At 39.1% G+C, this 23,732-nt stretch overlaps 3 protein-coding genes and 1 long non-coding RNA gene across 6 annotated transcripts; 3 read left to right on the top strand and 1 right to left on the bottom strand.

Moving 5' to 3' along the window:
* Positions 1-347: 347 nt before the first annotated feature.
* On the top strand, positions 348-7,127 carry LOC110792009 (glycine-rich cell wall structural protein 1.8-like). 2 transcript variants are annotated; one of them, XM_021996802.2, is made up of 2 exons: positions 348-1,533; positions 6,420-7,127. In XM_021996802.2, the coding sequence occupies exons 1-2, from the start codon at positions 441-443 to the stop codon at positions 6,827-6,829; spliced, it is 1,503 nt and encodes a 500-aa protein (XP_021852494.1). In that variant the 5' UTR covers positions 348-440; the 3' UTR covers positions 6,830-7,127. The 2 variants fall into 2 exon arrangements, with proteins under 2 accessions (XP_021852494.1, XP_056689938.1); XM_056833960.1 differs by lacking the exon at positions 348-1,533 and having other exon boundaries at positions 5,049-7,127.
* Positions 7,128-9,039: 1,912 nt separating this feature from the next.
* Positions 9,040-13,212, top strand: LOC130463920 (uncharacterized). The gene is made up of 3 exons (XR_008924134.1): positions 9,040-10,333; positions 11,739-11,792; positions 12,835-13,212. It is a non-coding gene; the product is annotated as an uncharacterized lncRNA (long non-coding RNA).
* A 2,443-nt stretch (positions 13,213-15,655) lies between these two features.
* LOC110790660 (glycine-rich cell wall structural protein 1.8-like) lies at positions 15,656-17,536 on the top strand. The gene has a single exon (XM_021995434.2). The coding sequence runs from the start codon at positions 15,663-15,665 to the stop codon at positions 17,331-17,333; it is 1,671 nt and encodes a 556-aa protein (XP_021851126.2). The 5' UTR covers positions 15,656-15,662; the 3' UTR covers positions 17,334-17,536.
* Positions 17,537-18,074: 538 nt separating this feature from the next.
* LOC110792025 (ubiquitin carboxyl-terminal hydrolase 20) lies at positions 18,075-23,722 on the bottom strand. Of its 2 annotated transcripts, none has more exons than XM_056830965.1 (8): positions 22,457-23,722; positions 22,231-22,351; positions 22,012-22,119; positions 21,145-21,317; positions 20,714-21,049; positions 19,804-19,926; positions 19,105-19,690; positions 18,075-18,675 (listed from the first exon to the last, which is right to left on the bottom strand). In XM_056830965.1, exons 1-8 carry the CDS (start codon positions 23,297-23,299, stop codon positions 18,371-18,373), a joined length of 2,595 nt encoding a protein of 864 aa, XP_056686943.1. In that variant the 5' UTR covers positions 23,300-23,722; the 3' UTR covers positions 18,075-18,370. The 2 variants fall into 2 exon arrangements, with proteins under 2 accessions (XP_056686943.1, XP_021852511.1); XM_021996819.2 differs by having other exon boundaries at positions 18,075-18,678; positions 22,457-23,719.
* Between the last annotated feature and the right edge of the window lie 10 nt (positions 23,723-23,732).

Genomic DNA, 23,732 nt, shown 5'->3' with positions numbered 1-23,732 from the left:
ATTAACATACTTTCTTCCCCGTCTTTCGAAACAGAGTTTGCCTTTCCCTGTTAAGGATTATTGGATAAAACTGGATTACTGTTATTCTGTGCTTTTGTACTATTACAAATATTTGTATTACTAAGAAATTGATTGTTGATTATATCTTTTATGGAGGACCATTAAGTAAAAAAGGATTATAGGCACTAAGAAATGTATGAATGTTGAAGACAGCACAAAGTACACTAAAAGACTAAAAAGCTACTACTACATTCTTGGGAAATAAAAAATGGTCCAAATAGTAGGGATGGGACAATAAGCTTCTCTTTTCAATGTGGCTTAACCACTCAAGTGTGAGCAACACGCTTATGGACCCTACCATTTCTAAACCAATCCCTATAAATACCCAATTATCTTATCATTGCTAATCATCTGGTTTTGTGGGATTCTAAAACATTCTAATGGCTGCCCACAAAATCTCTTGTGCTGTTTTCTTCTTGTTACTTGGGTTAGGAGTTTCCTCTGCTGCTAGGTCCCTACTCACTTATGAACATTTAGGAGGATATGCTGGTGGCGGGGGTGGTGGTAGTGGTTCTGGCGGGGCAGGCGTTTATGGTTCAGGTGGCGGGCATGCAGCTGGATATGGTGGTGGAGGTGGTGAAGGGGGAGGTATGTCACATGGTGGATATGCTGGTGGAGGTGGTGGAGGAAGCGGTGGTGGTGGTGCATACAGTGAAGGAGGGGCACATGCTGGTGGTTATGGAGGTGGTGCAGGCGGTGGCCTAGGAGGAGCTGGTGAATATGGTGGAGGTGCTTATGCTGGTGGTGGTGGCGGTGGAAGTGGTGGAGGTGGTGCTGGTGCGTATGGAGGGGTAGAGCATGCTGGTGGCTATGGAGGTGGAGGTGGTGAAGGAGGGGGTGGCAGTCATGCAGGGGGATACTCAGGTGAAGGTGGTGCATATGGTGGCGGTGGCGGTAGTGGATCTGGTGGTGGCGGTGCATATGGCGCTGGGGGAGAACACGCTGGAGGCTATGGAGGTGGTGCAGGTGGTGGTCATGGAGGAGCTTTTGCTGGCGAGGGTGCTGGTGCATACGGTGGAGGTGGTGGCAGTGGAAGTGGTGGAGGAGGTGCATACGGGGGAGAAGGAGGACATGCCGCAGGCTATGCAGGTGGAGGCGGTGAAGGCGCTGGCCATGGAGGAGGAGGTGCCTACGGTGGAGAAGGAGGACATGCCGCAGGCTATGCAGGTGGAGGTGGTGAAGGCGCTGGCCATGGAGGAGGAGGTGCATACGGTGGAGAAGGAGGACATGCTGCGGGCTATGGAGGTGGAGGCGGTGAAGGCGCTGGCCATGGAGGAGCTTATGCTGGTAGTGGTGCAGGGGCATACGGTGGTGGCGGTGGAAGTGGAAGTGGTGGAGGAGGTGCATACGGTGGAGCAGGAGGACATGCCGCAGGGTACGGTGGTGGTGGTGGAAGTGGTGGTGGGGGCGCTGGTGCTTACGGTGGTGATGGTGAAGCTGCAGGTGGCGGATATGGTAGTGGAGGAGGAGCAGGTGGAGCTGCTGCAGGAGAAGGGGGACATGCATACGGTGCAGGTGGAGGAAGTGGCGCAGGTGGTGGTGGTGCCTATGCAGGTGGTGCTCATGCAGGTGGATACGGCGGTGGTGCTGGAGGTGGTGAAGGAGGCGCACACGGTGGGTATTACCCTTGAATTTAGATCGCCATTTTCATATTCCGCCAAGCACGGGCTTTTGCCCGAGCGGCCGAGTAATAATGAGCTGAAAGTTCAAAACTACTCCGTGTAGTAATGCTCTTTAGTCCTTGGAGAAAATACTGATATATGTAGTCATGTATTTTATGAATCATATAGTTGCGTCATAGTGTTTTACTCTTTAATGAATCATTTGGTGTTTTATTTTGATTTATACATTTAAGAGATCATGGTCATGAGCTCTCCCTATTCAGCCACTTCATGCTATTTATTGATCCACAATTGTTGTTAATTTTAATATTATATACTTATATGGAAGTAATTGTCTCTGATTTCGCCTTATATCATGATGTGTTGATAACTTGATACTCGTACTCTTCATCCCAAAATAAACCTGCAACACCTGTAAATTCTTGACAATTTGACATGGATATGAGTATATTACTCCGATACAATAACATAGATTGTAGCAAGTTGCAACAATGAAGATACTGGTATATCTCTAATCTCTCTGCATGAAATCATGCATGCTTATAGAGTAGAAAAAGACTAATATTTTAGTCATATACTCCCTCCGTCTCAAATTAGTTGTTACACTTACCTTTGCACAAAGTTTTAGGTGATAAGTGGTTGTTTGGTTATCAATTGTTATTTTATTGAAAAAGTAGATGTGATAGGAGTTAGTGGGGTATTTTTTTAATCGAATGAGAGAGGGTGTGGGGACGAAAAAATATTTAGTGGGAAGAGAGAGACAATATAATAATTGTGAGGTCATTCCTAATTTAGAAGTGTAACAACTAATCTGGGACAGACGAAAAAGGAAAGTGTAACAACTAATCTGAGACGGAGGGAGTATTATTTTTAGAAGTGTGCACTCCTTTCTGAACAGAGTGAAGTAGCTGAATTAGCAGGGTCTGTTCTCCAAAAATTAGGGCATTTCATATCCTAAAATGATAAAAGTTAGGGCATTTCATTCGATGTTATCATATGCACAACAGCAAACCATTTGGATTTGGTTTAGGAACTTTTGGTTTGTCAGAATCAAAGTCATAGTACTCGAAAAATGACCACAAAATTAAACTTCACCAGTTAAAATCTGAAGTCGTAAAATCTGTACGTAAAAAGAAACAAGTTGAGCCACTTCGTCTTCATTTTGTGTGAAGTTAGCACAACCTGTAGAAGAACCAACTAAACAAGAACCAGGAAAGACCAAAAATATAGATTGAACTACATTATTCTGCGAATGTGGTGTGCTGGAAATAATATGTTGTAACCATGAAAATTTACAATAAAATAATAACAGGGAAGAATACGATACTCAATAATTAATCTCAAAAGTTGTAACGGGTTCTATGCCTGCCCTAGAAGCATATTTCGCCACCACCGATACAAGGTTCTCAGTGACGTACACATTACACATCTATCTTCCAATTCGGTATCCCGATTGGAAGACTGGAATTACTTCAAGAATTGCTCAGATCTTTGCGGGACAATAATGACAGAGATAATATTTGTTTAGGGTTTATGCGTTTCTCTATGCCTCTGATTAATAAAAGAGTATTTATTAGGAATTCCATATAAACCGGAACTTCCAATCAATACTCCACAACCAATACCTATGACAAACATCAAAACTGGCCCACAAACATTATCATGTTAAAGGGATCCGTGTTGCATTACAAATACCAACACGGTGTACTATGTACAAATTAAATGGTGAAAGTATTATTGACTTGTAACAGTAGGGAAAAATACTCGCGAGAGGCAAGGTGACTGTTTTTCGCAGATGAATATGCATAATAAGTTACATGTATGCCATACAAACGCTAATTAAATCTCAACCTCTAGAGTTCTGCATTTTTCTATCAAATTCCCAGGAGTGTACTGTCAGTGCCGGGGCTATAATCATTCCATAATAATTGGGCGAGCAAAAACATAACTTCCATTTGAGGGGTTCCGAACCCAGGACCTTTGATTTATTAGCATATTACCTTAACCAATGCTCCAACTTAGTGTTTATGCATATTTAGGAGACTATTTACACTATATTTAAAGTTAAAATTTGGGGGTCCTGTTCCGTCGCTCACCCCGCGCTGCCCCAGAACCGGCCCTGTGTACTGTGAAATTATGGATTACCCGGCAGAATTGAGATTATTTGATGCATGTGAAAGCATTTTACTTTCAAAAGGTCTTGTAGATAACTTTAACCCCTTTTTTTGTAACTTTAACTTAATTTTGATTAACTTTTATATTACTCCCTCCGTCCCGGAATACTTGACCTGTTTTCCTTATCGGGTCGTCCCTTAATACTTGACCTGTTTCTAAAAATGGAAATATTCTAATAATATTATATTATTTCTCACTCCACCCCTATTAACCCACCTACCCCCTACTCCATACACAAAATAATTAAAAATTCAACCCCTACTCTCTCCCAACCCCACCTCTTAACCCAACTCCCACTAACTACATTAAAATAATACCCCACTATCAACTACTACCTATTAAATTAAATAAGTCAATTCAAGTCCCTTAAACTCTGTGCCGGTCAAACCGGGTCGAGTATTCCGGGACGAAGGGAGTAGTAAAAGAAAATTGATAGATAAATATTTTAAAGGGTTAAATGATTAATTTTATACATTATTAGTTATTTTGAAGAAATAAGTTTACTAAAATGAAAAAATTTATCACTAAGAAATAGATAACTTTTACATATATATGCTTAACTTTTAAGCATTTTGAGTTAACTTTTACTCCGGTGTACAATATTTGTTGTACACCCATTGTAAATAAGAATTTGTGTTTTACTTAATTATGCGAAAACAATAATAATCACGATTCTTCCAAGCAATCTAACCAAAAATCTATCTACTCAAAACAACAAAACGCAAGAAATTAAAAGTATTTATTTTTCTTTTACAAACTATATCTTCTTCTACATGACTACATATCTTTAGCTAATCAATTATGAATTGCGTAGTACTATAAGTTCTTGCCTCACCGAATTAACAATAATGACTTTCACAAGATATGGTGTGATTAATTTAATCTTTGTGCTCATTATCTCATAAAACCGCGGTATTAATTAGTACGTATAAACAATTCGAATAGAGGAGCAGGATAGAGTATACCTAATCAGGATTAGATCTCTTCAAATTGTGGAGTGATGTGGAAGGAACTAATAGTAACATTAAATGCAATAAAATGATGAATTATAGGTCAATTATATGATGAAAACACATAAATAAATTAATTCAAGCTAAGTGTTGGAAAACAGCATAGAGGCACACTAATGTGAGTCACTAAATAAGTTGAAAATTGCGGCTTCTGATTTGTATATTTTGTAGTTGTTGTAGTACTTGATAGAGTGATAGTGGGAACAATGAGTAATCCTTTCCTTTTCCCATGTTGAGTGCGAGTAACACGCTATTTTAATCCTAACCCCAATACCCCATGCCTATAAGTACCATCTCTCTAAGCATCCCTTAAACCATCAGAAAAACATTCTCAATATGGCTTACCGAAAAACGTCTTATGTTGTTTTCTTTTTGGTGTTAGGAGTAGGTATATGCACTGCCACTAGGGCTCTCCTCACTTTTGAACTTGGAGGGCATACTGATCTTGGTGTTGGGGTCGATGTTGGTGTAGGTGGTTATGCCGGGGGAGCGGGAAGTGGTGGAGGTGGTGGAGCGGTTCATGGAGGAGGTGCGGGAGGATATGGGGGCGGCAGTGGTGAAGGAGGCGGTGCAGCTGGTACTGGAGTTGGCTATGCTGGTGGAGGAGGTAGTGGAAGAGGTGGAGGTAGTGGAAGAGGTGGAGGCGGTGGAGCAGCTCATGGTGGAGGAGCTGCTGGAGGATATGGTGGCGGTAGTGGTGAAGGAGGTGGTGCAGCTGGTAGTGGAGCTGCATATGCGGGTGGGGGAGGTAGTGGAAGTGGTGGAGGTGGTGGATCAGCTCATGGAGGAGGAGCTGCTGGAGGATATGGTGGCGGTAGTGGTGAAGGAGGTGGTGCAGCTGGTAGTGGAGCTACATATGCGGCTGGTGGAGGTAGTGGAAGTGGTGGAGGTGGTGGAGCAGCTCATGGAGGAGGAGCTACTGGAGGATATGGTGGTGGTAGTGGTGAAGGAGGTGGTGCAGCTGGTAGTGGAGCTGCATATGCGGGTGGGGGAGGTAGTGGAAGTGGTGGAGGTGGTGGAGCAGCTCATGGAGGAGGAGCTGCTGGAGGATATGGTGGCGGTAGTGGTGAAGGAGGTGGTGCAGCTGGTAGTGGAGCTACATATGCGGCTGGTGGAGGTAGTGGAAGTGGTGGAGGTGGTGGAGCAGCTCATGGAGGAGGAGCTACTGGAGGATATGGTGGTGGTAGTGGTGAAGGAGGCGGTGCAGCTGGTAGTGGAGCTGCATATGCCGGTGGAGGAGGTAGCGGAAAGGGTGGAGGCGGTGGAGCAGCTCATGGAGGAGCTGCTGCTGGAGGATATGGTGGCGGTAGTGGTGAAGGAGGTGGTGCAGCTGGTAGTGGAGCTGCATATGCTGGTGGAGGAGGTAGTGGAAGTGGTGGAGGCGGTGGAGCAACTCATGGAGGAGGAGAAGCTGGAGGATATGGTGGTGGTAGTGGTGAAGGAGGTGGTATAGCTGGTGGTGGAGCCACTTACGGCGGTGGTGCCGGTGGAGGAAGTGGTGGAGGTGGGGCATATGGAGCTGGAGGCGAGCATGCAGCCGGTGGCGGTGGAGGTGGAGGCCATGGAGGTGGGGCAACTGGTGGTGGGTCTGCCTACGGTGGTGGTGCTGGTGGTGGTAGTGGGGGTGGTGGTGCTTATGGGGCTGGAGGAGAGCATGCCGGTGGTGAAGGTGGTGGCCATGGAGGTGGGTATGGTGATGGTGGGGCTGGTGGACATGTCTCTGGAGGCGGAGGAGGAAGTGGTGGTGGTGGTGGAGCGGCCTATGGAGGTACTGCTGCAGGAGGTGGATACGGTAGTGGCGGTGGAGCAGGAGGAGGTGCAAGTGAAGGAGGTCATGCATACGGTGTTGGTGGGGGTGGAGGATCCGGTGGTGGCGGTGGATTCGCTGGTGAAGGAGCCCATGCTGGTGGTTATGGGGCTGGTGGCGGTGAAGGGGGTGGCCACGGAGGATACATGCCTTGATCAACTAGTGTCATAATATAATGCAATTGAACTCATCTTATCGAACTTTTGCTGGAAATATATGGTTTCTTATTTCAGTGTCTTATCTTCTTGTTGGTAATTATACTCCATTTACAATAAGGTTGGTCGTAGTAGTGAAGTTTGCAAGAACTTCAAATTTATCAATAATATTTAATTATTTATAATATGGTTGTGACATACGAAGTATGTAATTAAGTATGTAACGGTGCATGCAAAATTGTTGCATCAAATTGTACTCCTTAGTGTCCTTCTGCAATTGAAATTTTCTTCTGCCTAATTGATCAATGCGCACCATCATTGGCTTCAATGCATCACATGCAATTTAAGGTTCCCTAGTACGTAAAATGTTTTGCATGCAATATAAGTTACAAATTGAAGGGGGGTCCCTAGCTACCTAGTACTTAAAATGTTTTGCTAGCTATTTTTATATATTTTTATTTCTGGATGATCCAATATAAGTTACAAATTGAAAGGGGTCCAAATTAGGAGGAAGTATTTTCGAATATCTGATATGTGTTTGCAAATGCATATTATAGCAAAAGACAAAATAAGAAAAAAGACAAAAAAGAAATTAAATGGTACTTTTTAAACCAAAATGACACCTTTTTTTTTTTTGTTACAGAATGATAATTTTTTAATATGAATGATACTTCCTTTTTTGTCTGAACGACCCCCCAAACTAGCTACCTAAGTATAAGTATTTACAATTACACACAAAGAGTTAATTTATCATTTGTTCAGCTCTGTTGTTTTCTTTCTAGTTATACACTGTCCTTTTTATGAGATATTTACTCTTGAACTATACTTGGTATTCGGTAGAAATTTTGTATATGCATTCATCTGATATTAATATAGATCTAACAAATACATATAAATTGAATCAAATAAATGTTTTCTTCTGCTCACACAACAGATCAACTAGAAATGTCAGAAAACTTGCCAGCCAACTTCTTCTCTACTTATCCAACTTATAACGATAATTTCCTTAACACAAAACTTTACCACTTCTATAGTTATTAATCAGAGAACTACCATATAAATACTAGAACTTGTTTTCCTTGTGCCTCAACCACTCTTAAGGGACTATCCCCTTCTCTTGAGCTAATCCTAATTTTAAAGGTCTATTAATTACAATATGCAAATTAATTATTAGGAAACATGATTTTAGCACGTCATCTAGACGTGTTATGAGGTGTGTTAAAATCAACTAAAATTCAATAGTGTGCCAAAATCACTTCAGAAACCCCCAATTTTATGTGCAACAATAATACACGTCACTCCTCTGTTGTAATGATTTTGTAGTAGCTAGTGTTTTGCAATCATTTCAATTTGATTGTGCATTGCATGAATGCATGCAATAGTTTGATTATTTTTACCCGGATTTTAAAAACTTTGTTTGGATGGGCTTGAGCTGCACTCATCAATTAATACTATAGTCGAATCACTTTCACAAATCTAATGGAGGATTTAACAGGATAACGTACTTACGTGGATATATGCCTCTATTTATATTACAAACTAGATAGTACGTACTCTCTATGTTTTTGAATATTAGTCTCATTTGGAATCTTAACACTATTCATAATTGAAGATAATCTTCTAATTTCTTTCCAATACGTACTTCAAAACATACATGTGAGATCTTATTTTGTTCGTATTAATGTGTAGTTTAATAATATCAAATTTTTATATTTTTTTAACTTACATATTTAGAGATAATTACGTTTAAATATTGAGTTGAAACGAGTTGAAAAGTCAAAACGTGACCAATATTTAAAAACGGAGAGAGTATATACTTTTTAGGTTTTCTAAGTCATATAGCTCAGATACAACATAACTCTGCCGCATACAATACTCATATCCTCTATAATAGCTACGTTATTCTCAACATATTTCAACACCCTTACTTTCTTTTGTTAAATATGTACAAGTGTACAACTGATTATAATTTCTGTTAAGGCCAGACTTTCATTACCTATACAAGAAGTCATTATATATTCTTAGTTGAGATAATACAAATCGAGTAAACCTATAGAAGGCTGGTTGCAAACCTTGTGATTAAGGTGAATTAAATCATCTAATGATAGATTAATAGTTTGGATTATTATTAATTGTGTAAAGGAAATAAAATGGAACTTTAAGTCTAAGGAAAATGGACCTTTGGTATAACTTAGCTTAGGAAAGGAAATGGAAAAGAAATAAATAAGAAAGGATAAGGGTAATGTCAGGTATTACCATTATTAGTTGTTTGGTTAATTTAAGAAAAGAATCACTTATAACAAATTGAGGACAGAAGAGGGTAAATTTTTTGTTACCATAGGGTTGGGACTTGGGAGAGGTAATAAATGGGGGTGGTAATGGTTACTTTTAAGAAATGGATTATATTATCACTCCATTCATACCGAACATGCTCTAAGTGTTGAAAGAAGGGGAAAAAAAGGAAAAAAGTTGGGCTAAAGAGAAAACATACTACTATAGTAGCTTTGATTTGGGCCCAAATTTACAAGGCCCAGAAGCTGCAAGGAAACAGTAAAAATAGAAGCAGTAGGCCTTTTATGTTGGTGTGCCCGCGTGACTAATGGGCTGCGAATGCACTCGACTCCAAATGTTCGGCCCATCGGGTCGACCGCCGGATGGGCTTCGTGCGCCCCTACGGCCCTGACAGGCCTTCTTTCGTTTTGGGCTACGTGGCCTATCTATTCTAATATTTAATATCAAGGAGGTTGGAGAGCCACGTGGCCCCTCCTGAAATTTCAATATTTTATTACATTTTTTTTTAATTAAATGGAAACGCTTGCGAAAGAAAACCGAACAAAAAACCAACCGTTGCTTTCTTCTACAACTCTCTCTCCAACCTTTGCATCTTTCATCAATTCAAGCAGCGATTATTTACAAGCTTAAAACATCCATTCAAGCATCATGATCTGCAATAAAACCCATCAAATTACGACCATAATTTCCAAAAAAGAAAAAAGATCTGCTTCGATTTCATCGCTTCGATTCATCTCCGTCATACTCTCTCCTCTGACACCGCTGCTCATTATCAAGTATGGCGTTCTGTTGGAATCGTCTCCATAGCTGTTCGATTCCTATTTCTATGGTGATGTTAATTCGGGTTTCGATTTCCCCAATTATGTTTCTAGGTTCAAGGTTCAGAATGGTGAACAAATCCATTCCAATTCAGCTTCAAGAGCTTCACGAATTCATTCCAACAATCTGTTTTCTTCTAAAAATTGTCGTTTGGATTATTGGAAAAATTATCCGGCGAAGGAGAAATCCATTTTACTCAATTCTGGTAGGGTTATTGTGATAACGTTACTTATCTGAGAGGGGAATTGGGCACTGTAAGGATCAATGAGGAGTGGAAAATCGATCATCAAAGTTAGAATTTATTTTTCATGGAGACTTGCTTACCGCAATGGTAGCTCTATTTTGTCGCAATGGTAAAGGCAACTCTGTTTAATCGCAATGGTAGATTACCAGGTAAATTCTCTCTCATACTGATTTGTTTTTTATATTTTTAAAAAGGAAGTTGATTGGGTAAGATTGGTTTTTTTTTTTATTTCTTCTATTTTATGTCATGAAAATAAATAAATAAATCAAATTTACACTGAAGGTGGCGATTCAATTGGTAACCGCTTATCCGTACTTTCTACCATTTGTTATTCTATTTCGGTAAGCATGTTAATCATAATTGGTTATTTTAAAGTTTATTATTAAATAAGTTCAATAATTTGTCCGTAAAGCAAGTTCAGTACGTTTGATTTTGATATATCCTAAGAATTGAAGAATTAATGAAAACATCCCTGCCCGTCTAGAGTCACAGACATCACTATCCAGGAAACTTAAAATTTCAATTTCTGTACCAGATATGTTTTTCATGATGGAATGAACAACAAAAATACAGTCATTCTAACATGTAATGCGTGTAACTATTTAGTCTCCATTTGCCAGCATTTATCTCTGTCCAAATTGAATGGCAAACAGTTTACCAGAAATGAGAATATCCAGTAGAAGACGTACGACATACAAAGTAAATTAACTTTCAATACACTGACAATTGTAAAATAGGTTGGTGGTTTTTTGATTCAGTGGAACAACTTACAAAAGGGTATATTAAATCTGGGTTGAATTTGTGTTGGCTACATTGAGGTAGTGTTTTTTTTTTTTTAAAGAGTTTGGGATAATGACAAGGTTTCGGTATGTCATTATTTTCCTTTTATTTGGTAAGTGTCTTACTGTTTTCATTGATTTTTTAAAAACAATTTTATGTAGAAATTTGATATAGAAATGTTAGGTATTGCTTTGAATTTTGTGTTTATAAATCCCTACAGGTTCCGTGATGTGAATACTTAGAAACACTTAACCTTTGATACTTACAAATTACTTATTCTAAAGTTGTCATTAGAAAGACTTAAACTGTGATATTATAAGTTTTGAGAACTTGACTCCCTTGCTTTTTAATAGATTAAAAGTATTAACATGAACAAGAACTAATCATCTGCTTCCTGGATCTTCTATTCATACACTAATCAACTCATGTCCCTATAAACAATATAATAGGCTACCACTAATGTAGTGTCTGAATGCCCGTCAATTTTATTTTGCAACGAAAAAACTAAACACTACCATAAGTAGAAACTGTGCTTCCCTGCTCATTTGCATCTCAAGATGTCAATGTGTACTCACCTATATCCCTGACTTAGGCTGTTGTGCCTTTCTTCTGTGATCTTTATGATTATGGTGGTACTCAATTGGGTTTTGTTGTTCTTGAGTAATCGTCAAATGCGTGTAATCTGAATTATTCTTCTAAGGTTTTTGTCGATGTTTTATTGATCTTCTGTAAGTGGTGTGGCGACCTGAAACAAGTGATTCTGTGTTTTGTCAGGTGTTCTGGGAATTTGATATAGCTTGCAATTGATCTGGGTTGCAACATTTTCAGGTAATGTTTTGATTTTTTTTGATGGATTATCTGCGTTTTTTTTATTCTACATGGGTATCCCCCACCCCTCCTCCATGTCTGGCTTTTGGGTGGAAGTAAAAGATCTGATTCCAGTGAAAAGTATGAAAATTAACAGTAGAGCAACCATCAATTCAAACCCCCCTACCCCTCCTCCATGTCTGTCTTTTGGTTGGAAGTAAAAAACCTGTGCACAACTGACAATATTTTTGGGAGGATAGGCTGATCTCCTTGAGCTAAAAAAGTATTATACGAAGTATGTAGCTTATAACTTATAAGTTTGTAATTTTCCAATTCCTACATCACAGCCCTTTTTACCTGGAAATACAAATTTGCAGTGGCATGCAACGACAAGATAAACATTTCCTATTGTTTGAAAAACCATGTAACTATCATCCCCTTCCTATCATATCCGAGAAGGTCAGTCTACTATTTGTTTTAAGAAAATTTAAAATAAAGTAATCCAACTCAAACTAAAAGTCCAATCAATCAACGATTCTAAGAAAACTGATAAATGTGTAGAACACAATATTACTTTCAGAAAATCAATGGTTGGAATTGATGAGGTAAGAATCTTGATTTGAAAACTGAGATCCCAACCCACAACTGTTTGATAAAAAACTAAACTCAGATCACAGAGGCAAAAGGAAAACAAAAGAAAACAAAAGGAAACACAGTTCTCTCACACTCTCACACTCTCACACTCTCACAACCGTAAATTTGACACCGCAAATGCAAATAGTAAGGACACCCACCCCATGGATACATGAGAAACTACATGAGAAGCGTGGTACATTGGATTTAAGCAATAGGTTTGAGTACATATTTGGTTTTGAAGATGTATAAAACTTGGGTTTTTATTTTAAACTTATTGGTGACCACAACAAAATTAGAAGCCACTACATTAATATCAGCACGCCAAGGACCTAAAAAGATCAAACAAGAAAAGTAAGCTATATATAACAAAATACAAAATAAAAATAATATATGTATGAAATGGAAAACTAATATCACTTTTTTGCAGATTAAAAGGAAAAGAATAAGGCTCGTGGGTGTGGAATGCAGGACATCAACAACACAAGGATAAAATGCTTTTGTTTCTTATATTAAGTGTTGTAAACACATTGGACATATTACTTTATAGATTGTAACTAATCTGTTTAGTTTTATCTATAGGTTTGGTATAATTTCAAAAAAAAGTAATTCAAAAACTTATTTATGTATGATACAAAGGATTTAGTTTCCATGTAACTATTAGACATAATAAAAACTCCTGTAAATTATACAAATTATTATTCAATAAAATGAATTTTTTTTTAAAAACCACTCCCTATCTATGAGTTTAATTTTTTTAATTTTCGTCACCCGCCGTCAAATGCACAAACTTTTAGTGATAAATTTAGTATCATCTTTAGCAATTCAAAGGTATAATTTAATAATTTTTGTTATTCAAACTATAAAACAACAGGAAGTTTCGTGCATCGCACGGGCTTGAGACTAGTTCTAATCTATATCTTAGCTTATTCTTTTGTACGGAGTACTATATAAGCCCAATTTTTTTTTCGATTTTTGTGAGATTTCTAGTGAGAGAAAAGATATAGGTTTTTTTTTTACTCAAACAGACGAAATTATATTACTAGAATATCATGGAATTGTTACAACAGCCACCTCTTCCAGAGGTTAAACATACGTGAAATACTCTAACAAACCCACCCACAAAGATAAGAACTTGATCCCTCTAACCCGGGAAGTAACCCCCCTATTCGAAACTACCCAAAAGATAACCATTCTATACAATGAAAAACAAACACGTTAGACTGTAATTTTTTTTTAAAGATCGAAGTGATTAATACAAGATGGACCCCCCTCCCTAAAAGTGGAGGTAGCTTATATTGGATGAGTATGTCACTATACATTTTGGTGTTTACAAACTTTTCTATAAGGCGGTCTTATACAAAAGACCACCTTGGTATCATATAAGTTAAGCAATGAAACCAATTAGTTAAGCACTTGAACTAATTAGTTAAGTACAGAAACCAATTAGTTAAGTAAAGGAATTAATTAGTTAAGCAATTGAATCAATTAATTAAGCAATGTAACCAATTAGTTAAGAAATTAAACCAATTAGTTAAGCAACCAAAGTGATCTTTCCGATAAGGCGGTCTTACACAAAAGTTGCCGTTTTATTTTAGTATTTATTGTTTTTTATTTATTGATCACAGCACCAAAATCAATATCCTTCAATCTCAGGAATTAATTGGACATTAATTCATAATAGAGGACTTTCTAATTAAAAAGTAGAGAAAGAGTAACTATTAGTTTCTTATTTATTGCCAAAGTACTACGTATAACTTCCCCTCTCTCCCTCTTTTCTCTCTTTTTAGGATTTATAAAAATTAGGGTTTTTTAGGGCGGAAATATCTCATTTTCTTCGGAAATTTGGTTATTTTCGCTCATTCTCTCTTTCAATTCTGTTGTGTTTTTGCGTTAGATCTCAATAAAACTACATAGTTTCAGTGTAGTAAGTACCCCTATGGTGGGTTTGTTTGTTTCAGTTTAGTAAGTACCCCTATGGTGGGTTTGTTTCTAGTTAAGTTTTGTGTGTTTAGTTTAATTCAGGTTGTTTCTTTGGTAAAGATTTATGCGGGATCGAATTGAAGAGGATGTTAATCTTCCGACTACAATCAGACGAATCAGACGGAAATCATATTTGTCACGGCTACAACAGATCTATAGACCCCCTCGTCAATGAAGGCTGTAAATCTCAGCGATATAAAAGAGGGTATACAGAATGTTTGATATACTACGATCGTAGCTATGGTGAAATGAAGTTTTTATTTGATTCGATTGTTATGTATTTGTTAGATTTAAATCTTTATGTAGTTGTCGTATGACTTTTTATCAATGAATTAATTTGTTTATAAAAAAAAAAAGTTTCTTATTTATTCAAACTATTGCATGCATCTCGATCAGTTTCTCCATTTATACTCGTATCACACAACATCAGATTTAGACTATCACGATAGACGTAGTAGCCGATTTAATTGGACTAAAATATATTTTTTTCTATTTGTGAATTTATTTTAAGTAAAATTAATACATTTATAAAGGAGTCATACGATATCTACCCAAAATAAGCAATACAAAATAATTCGAAACAATGATTTTCTCTAGACGAAGTAAAATGTTATGCTCAATTATACTTAAGTTGAATAATTCGATAATTAGGAAGAACACGCTTAATAATATCTGTAGATCGCGACCATGTTGCTCTTAGTGAAAGCAAAACTTATACCAATATAATATCGATATACTGTGTTAAATCCTGTAGTTGCTTTTCACTTAGAAATCACTAGTGGCCTAAATTAATTGGCAATAACAAACTGCAAAGTACATAATCTTATGTTTAAGCAAAACCTGATATTATGCTTTTTGTTGTATAAATAAACTAATAAACTGGATAAAAAGTGGAAACAAGATATTTCTCTAGAAAAAATAATTAACAAACAGGAAACAAATAATGTAAACATGATTAGGTTTCTAAATTCAGGTTGGAAAGTGATGTGGAAAGAACTAATTCATATAATTAGTTAATTTAATACCGAAAATCATTAACAAAATGTTATACTTCTCATATTTTACAAGTGAAAAATTAATATAAGTGTAAGAAAAGTGTATAATCCAAATGTGGGAGACAGCAGCGGAGAACACTAGTGAAACTACTAGTAATCTGATCTTATGATGATGATGAGTTCTTGCAGTGGAAGTAGCGCGCAATTTTTAATTCAAATTTCATGCCTATAAATACCATCGTCTTCAACATTACCAAAAACCAATCACAAACATTCTAAAATGGCTTCTCATAAAATATCTTGTGTTTTCTTTATCTTGATGTTAGGAATAGGCATTTGCTCTGCCACTAGAGCACTCCTCAATTATGAGCTTGGGGGACATGTTGGTGGTGGTGCTGAAGCAGGTGGATATGCCGGTGGTGGTGGTAGGGGAGGTGGAGCGGGTGGTGGAGATATTCATGGTGGAGGAGGTTCACATGCCGGTGGATATGGAGGTGGTGTTGGCGAAGGAGGTGGATCAGCTTATGGTGGTGGAGGAGGAGGTGGTAGTGGTGCTGGTGTTGCACATGGGGAAGGAGGGGAGCATGCCGGAGGTTATGGTGGTGTTGAAGGTGGAGTTCATGGAGGAGGTGGTGCCTCTGGTGGTGGTGGTGCATATGGAGCTGGAGGGGAACATGTCGGTGCACATGGTGGCGGTGAAGGCGGGGGTCATGGAGGTGGAGCTGCGGGTGGTGGTGCAGCCTATGGAGGAGGTGCTGGTACTGGTGGTGGTGGTGGTGGTGCATATGGGGGCCATGGAGATGGAGCGACGGGAGGTGGTGCAGCCTATGGAGGAGGTGCTGGTACAGGTAGTGGTGGTGGCGGTGCATATGGGGGCCACGGAGATGGAGCTGTAGGAGGTGGAGCTGGTGCTGGTGGCGGTAGTGGTGGTGCATATGGGGGCCATGGAGATGGAGCTGCAGGAGGTGGTGCAGCTTATGGTGGAGGTGCCGGTGGTGGTAGTGGTGGTGGAGGTGCATATGGAGGCCATGGAGATGGAGCGACAGGAGGTGGTGTTAGCTATGGAGGAGGTGCTGGCACCGGTAGTGGTGGTGGTGGTGCATATGGAGGCCACGGAGATGGAGCTGTAGGAGGTGGTGTTGGTGCCGGTAGTGGTGGTGGTGGTGCATATGGAGGCCACGGAGATGGAGCTGTAGGAGGTGGTGTTGGTGCCGGTAGTGGTGGTGGTGGTGCATATGGGGGTCACGGAGATGGAGCTGTAGGTGGTGGAGGTGGTGCTGGTGCCGATAGTGGTGGTGCATATGGGGGCCATGGAGATAGATCTACAGGAGGTGGTGTCGCCTATGGTGGAGGTGCTGGTGGTGGTAGTGGTGGTGGAGGTGCATATGGAGGCCATGGAGATGGAGCGACAGGAGGTGATGCTTCCTATGGTGGAGGTCTGGGTGCCGGTAGTGGTGGAGGTGGTGGTGCATATGGGGATGGAGGTGTGCACGGTGGGGGTTATGGTGGCAGTGAGGGTGGAGGCCATGGTGGTGCTGCATCTAGTGGTGAAGGAGCGTATAGTGGTGGAGGTGGTAGTGGTGTCGGTGGTGGAGGTGGTGGTTCTTCCGGAGTAGGGGGACATGCCGGAGGTTATGGGGGCGGTGAAGGCGGGGGCCAAGGAGGTGGGTTTGCTGCTGGTGGGGTCGGGGGACATGCTAGTGGCGGTGGTGCAGGACGTGGAGGTGGTGGTGGTGGGACTTATGTTGGTGGCGGAGGTGGTGGATATGGAAAAGGCACTGGAGCCGGTGGTGGATTTGGAGAAGGCGCTAGCGGTGAAGGAGGACAATATGGAGGTGGTGGAGGTGGTGGATCTGGTACTGGAGGTGGTTATGCCGGTGGTGGCGCCCATGCTGGTGGCTATGGAGCTGTTGGTGGTGAAGCCGGTGGTCATGGAGGATACATGCCCTAAGAATATGGTACCCTCCTTTGGTTTCATCTTAGTTGGCTTATGGATCAAATCACAGCCTACTAATTTCCGAGTTTCTGACCGTAATAAGTTTAAATTGTAAAACATCTTTTGATATAACCATTAACGAATATTTATGTGAGAAAAGACATGAAATTGTAATACAAAGTATATGTCCTGCTATTTGAAACCTTGTTTGTCCTACACTTCCACCTCTCCATGTTTACATCTAGCAATATCGACGTCACTAAGCATTTCACAACTGAAATACCAAAACGCTACTCCATCGTTCCTAAAAGATTACCCCATTTGACTTTTCACGGTCTCCAATACCCACTCAAAAGTAAATATCTCTAATTCTACACGCGTAAAAATTATAAAAAATTGATATTCCGAAAATACACATTGAAACGAATCTAACAGGACCCCGCATGATTACATTATATCGTATAGGCTAATGAGAGGTTATGACTTATGGTGAAAGTTCTTAAATTTTGACTCAAAAAATGACAATAATGGCAATCTTTAAGAGACGAGGGAGTACATAATAGGTGTGTACAAAACAATTCTCTCTTCTTACAATCAAAAGTTTTACATAGTAGAATAATGTTATCCAGTTCATAAGTTTAAATAGGTGAACCTTTCACATTATAAAAATAGAGAGGAAACCTTTCAAAAGGCCAGCATAAGATCAATCGAAGATGCAAGTTGAATTCAACCATCATATGAAGGTGCTCATGTGAATGAAACTGAAACCATAACGATGGTCATATGTCACAAATTCACAATCTGCTTCCCATAGAGAAAGCTCTCTCTAGTTACAAACTGAGTAAAATGAGATCCATCATATACAGAACTCAGAATATAACTTTCAGAAACCTAGGTTTAGCTAAAAACCCAGATCTTGAACAGAGTATACACAATCTACCGTTAAGCAAAATGATTAATAGACAGATTAACCTACGAGAGGAGGCATTTAGCAAGTTAATCAAGACAACTAAATGCATCATTACCTACACTTTCAGAACCTCAAGATTGTTCTAAACAGTTACTGGTCGCAACACACGTTTTGAACTGATTTTGACACCTTTTCTGGGAGAGTGTTTACCATGGAAAATTGGAACTGGTCTTTTTCTTTTCTTGGTGGACGAATCATTACTGCGTGAACCATGTATAGCAGCCATTAACATCTGTCGCCTACCAATGGGCATTGACTTGCAACATTTAACCGCCTCCTTCCTTTTCATTTCCTGCTTCTCTGGGTTGATGATAGAGTTCTTAGGTGATGCTGATGATGGTGACTTGTCTTTTATTTTGAGATGGTCGAGTGAGATACGAAATGCCTCTTCTGAAAGTAAGTTTCCATTCAAGGCATGCATATACAGTTTAGTTAGTTTACTATCATTGGGAATGGTGAAAGAGGTTAACGGCACGTTTGGTAGCCAGCCATAAATGGTGTCAATGAGAATGAATTTGTACGTAAATTTGCAAGGAAAATCAATATTCATTCCAATGGTAATGCTAGTTCACTCAAAGTTATCTCTTTTTCTTTATAAATTTCCATTATCTATCTATTACCATTTGGGGAGTGGTATTAAGTGAGAAATGCAAATTTATGAAGAAAAACACCAAGTTTGAGACAAAATTTCATTACCATGGATATCATGATGCTATTTTCTTGCCAAATAACACTTAGATTTATTTTCATTCTCAGCATTTATTACCGGCTACCAAACGGGCCGTAAGGGTTACTCATCAGTTGAATGAAAATTACCTGCAGGCTCCTCATCAGAGTATATATTTGGACTTAGTTCTCTGATGGGAGTTGAAGGTTTGATGCCTACATCATTTTCGAGGTCACCAACATTCTTTGAGCATGTCTTGTCTTCTTCAATGGCTTCATTTTCTTCCATCAAGGACAGAACATCAAGTTCAAATTTATCTTCCTTAACCTCAACAAACCCCACATTTATAGGAACACATGAAGAGGAAGCAGAGGTTTGATTTGGTACTGCAGAATTCTGGGCATCATCTTGCATCAGCTCAGTTGCAGGCACTGCACAATAATGAAGACCTGTTTCAACACCAGCTTTGGTATCAACCTCATCTTGTTGTCTTATTATCTCAATTCCAGGCACTGTAGAAGTGTCACCAATTTCATCCCTCTTTCCAGTGGAATATGAAGTAGATGGGAGGTCCATGTCATCCAAAACAGACTTTGGAGAATTGCTAGAGATCTTCTGTTGACACTCTTCTTTCCAGTTCTCAATCAAGCTACCAAACCATGGTGTGCCTTTTCTTGCATAAAAGAGGATGTATGCATCTTGACAAAGCACATGTTCTTCAGAAACCATAGTGACCTAAGGTGAATGAATAGATTCAGCATTAATAATGACCAATATAACCTGTGTAATCACTCAAAATCAAAGCAATCTGAAAATAAAATTGCATGGTATGTTCATAAAAGGAATACCTGTGAGTCATCAAACCGATACCATTTATCTGGATCAGTACGGATGTAGCAGAAGTAGTGCCCTGAAGTGGATGAAACACCAACATGCACAACAACTGCAAATAGTTCATACTTCAAATCTCCCTACAACAAATACAAAGAATAATATCAGTACCACATAGATGTCTGATTTGTTCAGGCAACATTTCATACAGAGAAACCTCTGATTTGTTTTTGGGAGGGCGATTGAGGCAGATAAAAAAAATCCATAAGAAAAGTAAATGCAAGTAGTCATTGAGTTCCATGACCAACAGTTACCCTAATGAATGTTATGATAGTCAAACCATGACTTAGAGAAACAATGGGCATTAGTAATTTCTCCTTCTTCTTACCACTCAATACAAAACACAAAGGCAAGATTCTGTATATCTTAAGTCTTCATAGAAACATATTTTTACGAAACATAAAATATTCAACACTTCTGTCAAATAAATTTATGTGACTGAAAATTTGACAGTAAATCCATGCCATAAGGATGCTAGTTAACCAAACTTAAAATTCTAGACTCAACTATAAGGTCTAGGGTAGTCACTACAAAAAATCATCATGATTGGCTTCTAGATTCTAGAAACTTGAAACTTTGAAAGGAGTAGTGCACAACTATTTTATAACATTACGTTTTCCAAAACTAATGACAGTGTTGAAGGGAGAGCTCGCTACGTGAGACATGACAAAGGGTAGGGCCGTAGAGGTGAAAGCTGGCATAATTTGATTTTAGGAAGTGAACCTTGATAGGCCAACAACTAGCTCGGCCTCATAAAGGTTGTAAAAAGTCTGAATCCCCAATGATGTATTGAATGAATTGTTGAAACAAGAAAGATGACTACACATTTAAATGAATTTTGAACACAAAAGAAATATAGAAACATACACTCTCATTATTAGACCCTTTGGTGTAGGGGGCCAAGTTTAGCTCCAATGGAAACTCAACCTTCTTGTCAACTTTCTCAACAAAGATACCATCACTCTTAAATCTCTTCAAATGGAGGGTAGCAACAGAAGGAGCCTGTTCCAGCATTAGCTGCTTCTCTACTTTTACCTGTTCCTTGCAACTTTCACATGTAAACTTTTCTGTATCTTCAATACTTTCTACCTTTGTAAAGGAATTCAAAGCACTTTCCAGACTATCCACATCCTCAATCTCCAAACTCAGATCAATTAGGGGTTCGTAAGTATCAGAATTATGGCCACAATTGCAGCAGCGAACCTAAGTTGACAAGAGAAAAAAAAAGTTCAATCACTCAAATAGGATGTTAGGAGGAGGTATGACAAACAACTATGGGGGCAAAATTCAATAGCTACCTGGCTTACAAGACGGCCACCAAAAATCTGCCTCACCAACGTATCATCAAGAGATGATGAATCATTAGCATTTGCCTCGTACTTTGACCAATTACTGTCAAGCTTATCCAATAAACACTGTAAAAATTCATGGGCATCTTCTTGTTGGTGTCTCTGAAAAATAGAGGAAATTTCTGGGATTTTGAAGTCAAAGATAGCAACATTCTGGGTTTGTATTCATACTAAAAAGATAAGTCAATGAGGCCACAAATCCATATGACACTAACTAATATAGCTGCTATTGTGTACAGGAACCTGAGCTGCATATACCTCAAACATCACACAGACAGACTAAACACAACACAAGAATAAAAATCAACTAGAACTATCAATCCTTATCATACAAGGATACGGCTCATATTATCCAGATTTAGACACTAACACAAGAACAAAAATCAACAAGAACTATCAATCATTATCATATAATGACACGGCTCATATTATCCAGACTTAAACACTAACACAAGAACAAAAATCAACTAGAACTATCAATCATTATCATATAAGGATATGGCTCATATTATCCAGAGTTAGACACTAACACAAGAACAAAAATCAACTAGAACTATCAATCATTATCATACAAGGACACGGCTCATTATCCAGACTTAAACACTAACACAAGAACTAAAATCAACAAGAACTATCAATCATTATCATATAATTATACGGCTAATATTATCTAGACTTAAACACTAACACAAGAACAAAACTCAACAAGAACTATCGATCATTATCATATAATGATAATGCTCATATTATCCAGACTTAAACACTAACGCAAGAACAAAAATCAACTAGAACTATCAATCATTATCATAAGGATACGGCTCATGTTATCCACCAGATTGGACGGTGATACCACCTTCCCTGAATACCCAAGTGAGTGCTCAATCTGTTCACGCACAGCACATAGCACACAGAATTCACCAGCACCTGCAATTCCAAAGACCAAAGAGACAACCATAAAATCACCATGACTTCCCATTCTTAACAACAAGAACAAAAAACAATTTACACTTCAATGACAATTACAGTATGCCTCACCATGACTTGATGCCTCGTGTTTGAGTGATAGAAGCCCTTGAACAAGAGGTACAGTGTGAGTGAAGCACTGTATAATTGAATTCAGAAAACATGTATTCCCAAGGTTTCTTAGACCAGCCCCCTGCAACGAAACAAAAAGCAACATAAGATAGTCAGTGTATATCAACAAATATAAACCCACAACGAAACTAAGCTTTAAATTTAAAAGGTGGGAAGAAGATCATACCACAGTACATGGTTCTGGTTCAGGATACAGAAAATAAGGGTGAATTCCGTACATTTCACCTTCTCTTTCCCTTACATTGTGATGATTGCTTCTAAACGCATGATTTTTCCTCCTACACCGCCTATTGTGATGATAATCTCTGCGCATCGGATCAGAATAACAGCCATTTCTGTATGGTCCTCTCATTGCACGATTTCTCCGATTTATCTCTTCTCTATCCTCGTCGCACTCGGAACAGTTACCGCACATACACCGATTCGGCAAGTCGAATTCACCCCACTGATGATATGGACCATAGGGGCCACGAAATGCACCGAATCCTGACATCGCCTTATTTGGTGAACTTCCACCTTCATCATCATCCTCAAAATCTACAATGTTGTCAATATTATCAAGTAGGCTGGCATCTTCTGAATCAACCAAGATGTTGGTGAACTCGGTATCTTCCATACCATTAACCCCTTCTTTAATATCAAACATATCTAGGGTTTCGTCGATTTTGGCTTCTTCCGATTTCTTACCCCCTTCTTTAACATCTAGGGTTTGGACGAACTCAGCATCTTTCGATTTCTCACCACCTAGAGTAAGCTCCGCTAGGGTTTTGCGACACTGGCCATCATCTCCTTTGGGAGTGGGAGGTTCTTCTTGGATTTTCGAAGACTCGATTGGGATTTGATCAGATTTAGGTGAATCCGAAATAGGGTTTTCGATTTCCATGGTTTCCATAATTGGGGTTTCATCTTTTGGGAGACTTTCATTACATTGAAGGCATTCAGTGCTAGAAAACCCACCAAGATTCTGATGAGAGGGAAGAATATACGAAGGTTGGATCTCGACTTCCATAGTTTCCGAAATTGGGGTTTCTTCCTTAAGCGAAATTTCCTCGAATTGAGAATAATCTAGGATTTGGGTTTGGGTTTTGGTTTCCTGGGTTTCTTCCTCCCTACCCAGAGATCCAAAAGTGATAAAAACAAACTAGGGTTTTGAAAATCTAGATGAAAAAAGAGGAGGGAAGAATGAAATTTAGAGAGCGAAAGTGGGTTTTGGAGTGAAATTTGAGCGGGAAATGTCTAAACAGGAGGAAGGAGAAATGCAAAAGTTTTGATTATTTTAAGGGTTTTGAAAATGGAGGGAAAATTGAGGAATAGAAAGCCGCCATTAAAAGTCGAAATCAGTAGTAGCAGTAAAATATCGAAAAAATTGACGCAGGTAGGAGAGAGAATTTTACCAGAGAGGAGACGGACTTGAATGCTTGAAGTTAGAAGAGACGGAGTAT

Source organism: Spinacia oleracea, chromosome 6 (genome assembly GCF_020520425.1).
Source record: "Spinacia oleracea cultivar Varoflay chromosome 6, BTI_SOV_V1, whole genome shotgun sequence".
Classification (NCBI taxonomy): Eukaryota; Viridiplantae; Streptophyta; class Magnoliopsida; order Caryophyllales; family Amaranthaceae; genus Spinacia; species Spinacia oleracea.
This window is presented reverse-complemented; position numbering and strand designations above follow the sequence as displayed.

Coding starts and splice junctions, on each gene's coding strand:
- LOC110792009 (XM_056833960.1), top strand. CDS start 5,204: ATGGCTTACCGAAAAACGTCTTATGTTGTTTTCTTTTTGGTGTTAGGA.
- LOC110790660 (XM_021995434.2), top strand. CDS start 15,663: ATGGCTTCTCATAAAATATCTTGTGTTTTCTTTATCTTGATGTTAGGA.
- LOC110792025 (XM_021996819.2), bottom strand. CDS start 23,299: ATGGAAGTCGAGATCCAACCTTCGTATATTCTTCCCTCTCATCAGAAT. Junction 22,352..22,456: donor AACCAGAACCATGTACTGTG/GTATGATCTTCT, acceptor GTTTCGTTGCAG/GGGGCTGGTCTAAGAAACCT. Junction 19,927..20,713: donor AAGGGTCTAATAATGAGAGT/GTATGTTTCTAT, acceptor TATTTGTTGTAG/GGAGATTTGAAGTATGAACT.